The sequence below is a fragment of the Botryllus schlosseri genome, chromosome 4 (genome assembly GCF_051294905.1).
Source record: "Botryllus schlosseri isolate E-star chromosome 4, Bs_hap1, whole genome shotgun sequence".
Classification (NCBI taxonomy): domain Eukaryota; kingdom Metazoa; phylum Chordata; class Ascidiacea; order Stolidobranchia; family Styelidae; genus Botryllus; species Botryllus schlosseri.
The window spans coordinates 16,675,055-16,683,997 of NC_137239.1; the positions used below are offsets into that span (position 1 = coordinate 16,675,055).

Sequence of the window (8,943 nt, forward strand, 5' to 3'; positions counted from 1 at the left end):
TATGTGATTATGCGAATATATTCGTGAAAGTAAAATCACAGGCGTAGTCAGGATGAAAAATTGAAATAGGCGCGAAAATTACTAAACAATGATGTCGCGTCACGTATATCCATTGAGCGATGGGCAAAATGAATGACGTCATGTCATAAATGATGGCATGAAGCCATGAGGCTATAATATTTTTTGATCAAGGTATCCGAAAGTTACTCTTTCTGTGGCTCTGGAAATCCGGGGAATAACATCAGTCGTTTCTTCCCAAAGCTATCGCTGCCGTCCACGCCCTCGTCGTAATCCGTTCCTGGTGCGTATGCCTTTTTCTTTTTCAGATCCTCCTTCACCATGTTCATCAAGGTTACCACATCATGTTTTGCAGATTTATCGGCGAACACTTGCCTGATGCTTTGAATAAACCAAGAGCCAGACTTTGGGTCGCGAAAGGAAAAACACTCCGGCTGTGTACCGAAGGCCAGCATCACGTCCTGTACTGGAGAAACGTATTGAGAGGCTTCGGCATCAACATCGGTTTGCTCTGAACCAAGTATCCTTCCGCTTGGAAGTACTTCACGAAGGAGTTCGTTAATCCACGAACTGTCATCCGTATTAAAACTTACAGCATCCACGTGTGTTTTTTGTACGTTGCGACCCCTACATATTTGAAAGAAGATGAGTTTTGGTTTCCCTACCAAACTTCTGCTAGACGTGATGCTTTCCACTACTTTGCTGACCTCCAATGTCCCCCTTCTACTCCCTACTACCAGGTCGTCTTCTTTGCCGTGCGACATGATTATGACGACGCAGAAATCGGACGTTTCTTGGTGGGCGGCGAATTCCTCAACTCGCTCGAGCAATTTCGAAGCAGAAAGATCGGTTTCAATCGTCACACCGCAGCCCATTTTACTCCATAGGTGATACATATCAAACACGTCTTTGTTCGATCCTTTGCGTTCATCATCTTCCCCCTTGAACTCGTTGTTAACAATGAGAACGCGACCTTTTGGATAATTTGTGATCTGATAGAATTCCTTTGCGTTTTTAATATGATCATGGAAGTCTGCTGACTTTGCTCTCATTATAGGTCTATTGTAGTCACACTCCTCGCAGTTTCTAACTTGATGTGCTGGTGAACGATTATTTCCTTCACCGTTGTAGACGTTTATCGTTATGGGACCTTGAAATGATGGAGTTCCCCCGGATATCAGAATAGCCGGCGTTTCCATAGTTGTCACGTCTCCTGTGGGATATAATCACAACAAGCAACGGACCAACAGCAAGCTGTAAATATTTCGAAGACAATTATAATATGCGAAAAAAAAGGATCATGGAATAGGTCGCATCCACGACTGTATCAACTGTATTCATATTACATGTCAAATTAACACAGTCTGCGCGGGAGCGCTCAAATAACTTATAGCAGTACCTATAGCTGTTATTCCGTCTGCTGTTATATATCCACTATGCCATTGTACTAGTCTCTGTATGCAACTTTACATTATACAAATCCTAATAATGAATGATAGAAAGCCTAATTTGCCCTTAGCAAACATTAATGTAGCAGAGGCTCTGTTTTTTTTTACCTAACCAAATTTAATGTTTATATTATAGTTAAATAGAAGTAACGCTGCGCGATGGAGTGATTGATTGCGTGTGTGTGTGCGTGTGTGTGTGTGTGTATGTGTGTGTGTAAAAGCGCAGCTTTACAGTGTTACACCCATGTCCCACTACTGCAATGAAGTTTTAATTCAGGTGTGCTTAGAATTATGGACAGATGAAAAAGGACTGGAGGTCGGTCTCTTCAATAACAATCTAAGGACTTTCTAGATTTAGGTCGATAGCAGAAGTAATACATTCGACACACTTAAATACAATATTACATGAATTATGAACACTTCGGTCTCCGGAAAAGACTGACTTTTATCGTTAAGCTTCGCGCAATAGGCTACTTGATCGCCATACGACAGAAACACAAAACGGTGTTCAGCTGATCGAGGGACTAGTCGCCGACCACCAATATATCCAACCAAGACAAAATTATACCCACTTTCTGACCCACCCCATTTAGCCCTTCCACCCTATATATAAGTTTTAAATAACAAGCATGTCAAGCAAAACGGTATGCATAAAGTAAAACAATGAACAGACAACTTCAAGAAGTATAGGATAGATGTGGTACCGATGGATCAAAAATTGCAAAATGATCTCTGGCTCTCAAATTTTCAGACGAGAATAGCAGATCTTTTGCTGGCTCAACACTTTGATCGATCTATCGATCGCGGACATTTACATGAATATCCCCCCTTGTCAAAAATATTCATAAACGTTCAAAATTTGGTGCTCGAACGTGTTATCGGTCACCATCCGATGGGTACAAAGGCACACGATAATGGGACCAATGAGACATATACGCTCAAAAACTCAAATTTTCATCTGGTTTTGTTGTGTACTATAATCTAAGCTACAGCAAGCCAATGAAGAATGTTTCGTCACCATCTCAAGAATAAAATAGATTAGATCAGCTCAAATGTTGGTGTAAAATCACGTTTCGATTTACGCCCAAACTTACAAAATTAATAGCACATACATATTGCCCGTAAATCGACATTTTGACTTTCAAATAACTCGTTATATCGATAGAACACTACAGGTAACCATGATTTGCACCCTCTAAACATGTAGGCGTGTTTCTGGTTTTAAGTGATTAGTTGGTCCAACTATTTTGCTTGATTTGGCTATGGTACCATATAGGCCCCCACCCTATAAATATTGTACTTGAATTGAAAATAGTCCCCTCGAGGATGGTATTGAATTAAAAAAATATGTGGCATTATATACCCTGATACAAGCCCTACACCTCACATGGTCAGAGTTTTATTTTTAAATCTCTGACCAATACCGAGGCTTGCTGCAACAATTGCAAAAATAAATTCAAGTTTCCAATCAAGGCTTCATCGAACTTGATCACGCATTTGTTGAGATGTTATCCCAATCTTAACTCCAATATTGGCCAAATTTACAGGGGCCGGAAATTTTCCGCACCCTAATGTTCATCAAATGCAATCTAACAGTTTCTGAGCAAGTGAAAATGTAAATGCGAACAAAAATGTTGTAATTCGCAGTGAACAGGAGGTTCTTTCATTTGGAATTTATTTTTAATTTTACACATCTTATCGGTATCATCCTTATCCCTGCCGCCTTAACAATTGCATTTCTTTATCCTCACTCAGCTCGGACGAGTAGCCTAATCGTTTGATTACATTTCGTTGAATGTCCTGTAACCTATTCGCTGTTAGTCGCTCAAACTTTTGGTTGTTAACAGTCGCTTGAAACATTTTTCTGTGTTTGTAGTTTTCAGTGCTCATGATTAGGAATAGTTCGACTATCCCACTATGCCATTGTACTAGTCTCTGTATGAAACTCTACATTATACAAATCCTAATAATGAATGATAGAAAGCCTAATTTGCCCTTAGCAAACATTAATGTAGCAGAGGTTCTGTTTTTTTTTACCTAATCAAATTTAATGTTTTTATTACAGTTAAATAGAAGTAACGCTGCGCGATGGAGTGATTGATTGCGTGCGTGCACGCGCGCGCGTGTGTGTGTTTGTGTGTGTAAAAGCGCAGCTTTACAGTGTTAGACCCATACCCCACTACTGCAATGAAGTTTTAATCAGGTGTGCTTAGAATTATGGACAAATGAAAAATGACTGGAGGTCGGTCTCTTCAATAACAATCTAAGGACTTTCTAGATTTAGGTCGATAGCAGAAGTCATACATTCGACACACTTAAATACAATATTACATGAATTATAAACACTTCGGTCTCCGGGAAAGACTGGCTTTTATCGTTAAGCTTCGCGCAATAGGCTACTTGATCGCCATACGACAGAAACACAAAACGGTCTTCAACTGAGGGACTAGTCGCCGACCACCAAGATGACCTACCAAGACAAATAAGAGGTGATCTATCTCACGCACATGAATTATACCCACTTTCTGACCCATCCCATTTAGCTCTTCCACCCTATATAGAAGTTTTGAATAACAAGCATGTCAAGCAAAACGGTATGCATAAAGCAAAACAATGAACAGACAACTTCAAGAAGTAGGAGAGATGTGGTACCGATGGATCAAAAATTGCAAAATGATCTCTGGCTCTCAAATTTTCAGCCGAGAATAGCAGATCTTTTGCTGGCTCAACACTTCGATCGAAGCTCTATCGATCGCGGACATATACATGAATATCCCCCTTGTCAAAAAGATTCATAAACGTTCAAAATTTGTTGCTCGAACGTGTCATCGGTCCCCATCCGGTAGGTCCAAAGGCGCACGACAATGGGACCAAAGAGACACACGCTCAAAAACTCAAATTTTTCATCTGGTTTTGTTATGTACTATAATCTAAGCTACAGCAAGCCAATGAAAAATGTTTCGTCGCCATCTCAAGAATAAAATAGAATATATCAGCTCAAATGTTGGTGTAAAATCACGTTTCGATTTACGCCCAAACTTACAAAATTAATAGCACATACATATTACCTGTAAATCGACATTTTAACTTTCAAATACCTCGTTATATCGATAAAACACCACAGGTAACCATGATTTGCACCCTCTAAACATGTAGGCGTGTTTCTGGTTTTAAGTGATTAGTTGGTCGAACTATTTTGCTGATTTGGCTATGGTACCATATAGGCCCCCACCCTATAAATATTGTTCTTGAATTGAAAATAGTCCACTCGAGGATGGTATTGAATTAAAAAATATGTGGGATTATATACCTTGATACAAGCCCTACACCTCACATTAAAAATTATGGCTAGTTTGCTAGTGTGGAAGGTGATATAGAAAATTGTATGCGTCGATCAAAATTCATTTTACACCCCCCAAAACAGAATAGTATATTCATATTGAAATGAACCCGAATATTTTAGGCTGACACTCGTAAGGGATAATCGTAAGCAACTAGTAGAGAAACATAAGTCATCTGTCACAGACCCCATAACTCACACAGGTCGAAGTTTTTTTGCATGTGAGGAAAGATTCTGCCAGCATGCAATTGTAGACAAACTCGCGAACTGTAATCATGGGATTATCACAGAGAATTTTCAAGCATTTTTAGTCCCACTGTCTCATAGGTACCACATCTCCCCTACCGCAATTATAATACGGGGGATCGGGTGCCGACAGGGGCGAAAAAAAAACAAATAGCACTTTCCAATACTCCTATCGAACATCAAGGTAAGAAATTCCAGAAGTGTGAATACTGATTCTTGTTAAAATCACGATTGGTGGGTTCAATAATACAATATGTGTCAATCTTACTTGACACACACATATGCTTGTAACGTCTACGTACATGTACAGATATGAATATGATGTACAGCAGTGCTTTTCAACCTTTTTGAGCTCCCTTCGCACTTTTTTGGAAAATAAGTTTCATTCGCACATACCAACCTAAAATTGTTATACAAAAAGTAAATGAAGATACTTAACCATATGTTGTTCAGATGTGCAACAAATTGGCTGCTATAGCTGAGGCCATCAAGTGCTTCGTTAAAAAGGCCACTATTTCCCCTCGTTTTGATTTAAACTATTACAGTTAAATTCTTCTCGGTCAACAAGTTGTTTGGTTTTGTACAAAAACGTCTATACTAGGGCTTGGATGACCAGGTCTTAAGAACTGTTCAGCAGAGGTGGTCAAAGTAGTCAATAAAGCTACTCAAGTAGAAGTAGAAGTAGCGACGCAAAAATCTACTCAAGTACGAGTAGAAGTAGTCTTATTAAAAGTAGTCTAAAACTACTTTAAGTAGAAGTATAATTGACTGACTTGAAATCTACTGCAGTAAGAAAGTAGTTGTGTAAACGATCGTATTCGTTCGCATAGACCAGTGGTTCCTAACCTTGTCTCCAGCGCCCCCCAGGGGGCGATTTGGATTTTGATGGGGGCGGAAACGCTCAGGTGGCGAAATGGGGGAGCGCTGGGCTCAAGGGGCGGTATGAGGGACGCAGAAGAAAAATGGCCTCGCATCAGATGGTGCAGTAAAGATATATGATTATATAGAAGAACAATAGTTCTACATATCCCTCAGTTTTCATTGCAAACTAACATTCGACAAAATCTATCAAATCACAACGTTTTTCGTTGCGCTCATCGCGAAATATCCACCGACGGTGCTTCCATGAATGCAGTGGTTTATTTTAATTCATGTAAAATTAACTTGGCGTACTTCTGGATTGTCAATTCCCCGTTAAAACACTCCCTTCACTCTACGTCATTTCGACATATTCCTATCTTTCCTATCTTTCTTCTGATACTCTTTAAATCCTTAATCCAATCGAAGTTACATTATGGCCTCCTCTGTTGGGGGGCTGCCAGTAAAACTGCACTCAAGTCACTGTAAAAACTACAGCATAAAGTACTCCGAATCATAGCTAGGGCCCCAAAGGGGCCTTGCTGCCCATCCATCAAGTCGCTGCTGAAGAGATTCGGTGTCCTAAACATAGAAAATATGCGGAAACTAGAAATCGCCAAGTTTATGTATCAGTTCCACTGCGGTCGTTGCCCCGAATATTTCAATGACTTTTTTACCTCAGAATCAAAAGCGCACAAGTACAACACACGCGCGTCCACGACGTCCAAATATCATATGATCGACCGAAAAGATCCCATCGCTCCATCAAATATGCCGGACCTGATGTGTGGAACAGTATCCCGCCTGATATCCCACCGTCGACGAGCATGTCTACATTCAAGTCGAAATACAAGCAGTTACTACTAAATGAATACTAGTCCATGCTCAAGATTACCTGACTGACCTATCGATCTCGCCTTCCATGACATGCTACCCCATTTTTGTCGCTTGATTCTTTCTATACTATCTTCTTTACTTTTCATTCAGTGTGCATGCCTCCTCTTGACATCTCCCAGGCCTAGGTGGGTGTCTGATTCCATAGACTACTCCAAGTCGCTTCGACATCTTCCTATCTTTTCATTGTATCGCATTTTGTGGTGTATTGAACCGATAAAATTGCTAATAAACCAATGATGATGATGATACGTTCGTGAAATCATATTAGTCTCCTGTGCGCGAAGCGCGACGAAAATTCCGGTCTTCACTCAACTTTATGAAAATTAAATGCTGATAATTCGTGAAAACAGCCCCGAAATTTCTCAGGCAATCTTTCTGATTGGAGGATTAAACTACTTCTACTTGACAAACTGAAAATTGCGAAAAGTAAGTAAGTAGGTAACAAAATATTACGAAGTAGAAGTAGAAGTAGCGGAAAATTAGATCTACTTGAGGAAGTACCCAAGTAGCGTAAAACTACTTGAGTACTTCAAAAAGTAGAAGTACTTCGTTACCGACCACCTCTGGTACCAACCCTCAGGTTGAAAAGCACTGATGTACAGTAAGGGGAAGCAAACAAATAGCATCAACCCCCCTCAAGATTTGGATTGAGTCGCCGTGACGTCGTAATATTTTAAATCTTCTCAATCTCACCGTGATGTTATAGGGCTACCATATTTGAAGATCCGAAAAAGGGAAACTTTCTAAAAACTCTGAAAGCTGTAATGCCGGAAATGAAGATGGTTATAATTTTAAAAGTCTTCGACCAGTATAGTACCTGTGTTGAATAAAAAAAGGTCATCACTTGTCACTTCGACTCGACCTCCATTTTTTCCGATTTTTTATGCAACTCTGACGTTCGCTGCGTCGATCAGGTCGATATTTGATGGCACTTTCATACTTAGGGTTACATTTAAAACAAAAATTAAACATGGCCCTTGTTTAAAACATGTTTTTATTGTTTTTATTGTCATTTTTTAGCCAAGACGTCACGAATCCCTAATAGTGACGCCATGGTGGTTTGACATGGACAATTGAAAATATAGGGTAAACATGGCTCCTTCGACGAAAAAGGCTTCCGACCACTGTCATAAACTGACCAAAACCACCTTCAACCGGGACTACATAGTTATGCAGCATTTTTTTATGGTTGGCGATCATCATCATCAGAACACCCATTCCGTACCAATGCTCCATGCTGTAACTGCATGTTGAACCGATGATGATTTCGAGGGTTCCAGCCACTTCACATCGTATACGACTATAGGTCGACGATATCTGATGCAAATCGTCCTTAGGCTCACACTGCATGCTTTGAACAGTATTTTAAAACACCACTTGTCTTAAATGCAACCCCAATTGCAATGATAATACGTCGAAATATATTTTTATCAAAATTTGGTACCCCTTTCGAACTTTTGCTCTATGGCTCTGTATAAAGGGGTCGTTTGCATTTTTTCAGGGGATCGCGAAAGTGCCGATCTTTTTTTATTTTCTCGAACAGACCGGAGTAGTAGGGATGGTGCGAGCCCCTGCAAGTTTCCAGTTTGTGTGTACGCGAAACTTTTTGAAAAGTTCTATGTGAACGCGAACGTGACCACGAAACTATGACGTCACGTGACGTCATAATACTAATTATAACTCTACTTGGTGACGACTCAGGCCGCGTTATGCCACAATGATGAGGTAGGCTAGATATGCTGTTTGCCAGACGTCCTCCTCGAGAGGTTCAACTGAAAATCGGCATAAATGACAGGAAATAGGTAATAGGGAAGCTCGAGCGGGTCATTCGGGGGTGGAACGAATGTGACGACCTTTTTTTTTTAGTCAGCACCACTAAATTCAAGTAAAAAGTGAGAAAATTGGGAGTCGCATGAAAGTGATGACGCAACATTTCCAGTGAATATTGCAAAATCCGCTGTTTTCAGTTTCGATAAAGAAACTCTTACGATTTGGCAAAAGTGTCCTCCTTTTCCCGATGCCAAAATATGGCAATCCTAACATATGCTGACTTTTTAAACTTCACCAAATCTATCAACTGGGACAATCAAATGATATTTTTATCCTATAAAATCAGGGTTGTAATGACTCGAGTCA

The 8,943-nt window shown here is 40.1% G+C and overlaps 1 protein-coding gene across 1 annotated transcript; it reads right to left on the reverse strand.

Annotated features, from left to right (window-relative positions):
• Positions 1-1,482, reverse strand: LOC145437131 (caspase-2-like). The gene has a single exon (XM_080314294.1). It carries the CDS (start codon positions 1,215-1,217, stop codon positions 204-206), a length of 1,014 nt encoding a protein of 337 aa, XP_080170420.1. The 5' UTR covers positions 1,218-1,482; the 3' UTR covers positions 1-203.
• Positions 1,483-8,943: the final 7,461 nt, after the last annotated feature.

Bases quoted from the DNA above. Each gene is read 5' to 3' on its own strand.
- LOC145437131 (XM_080314294.1), bottom strand. From the start codon at position 1,217: ATGGAAACGCCGGCTATTCTGATATCCGGGGGAACTCCATCATTTCAA.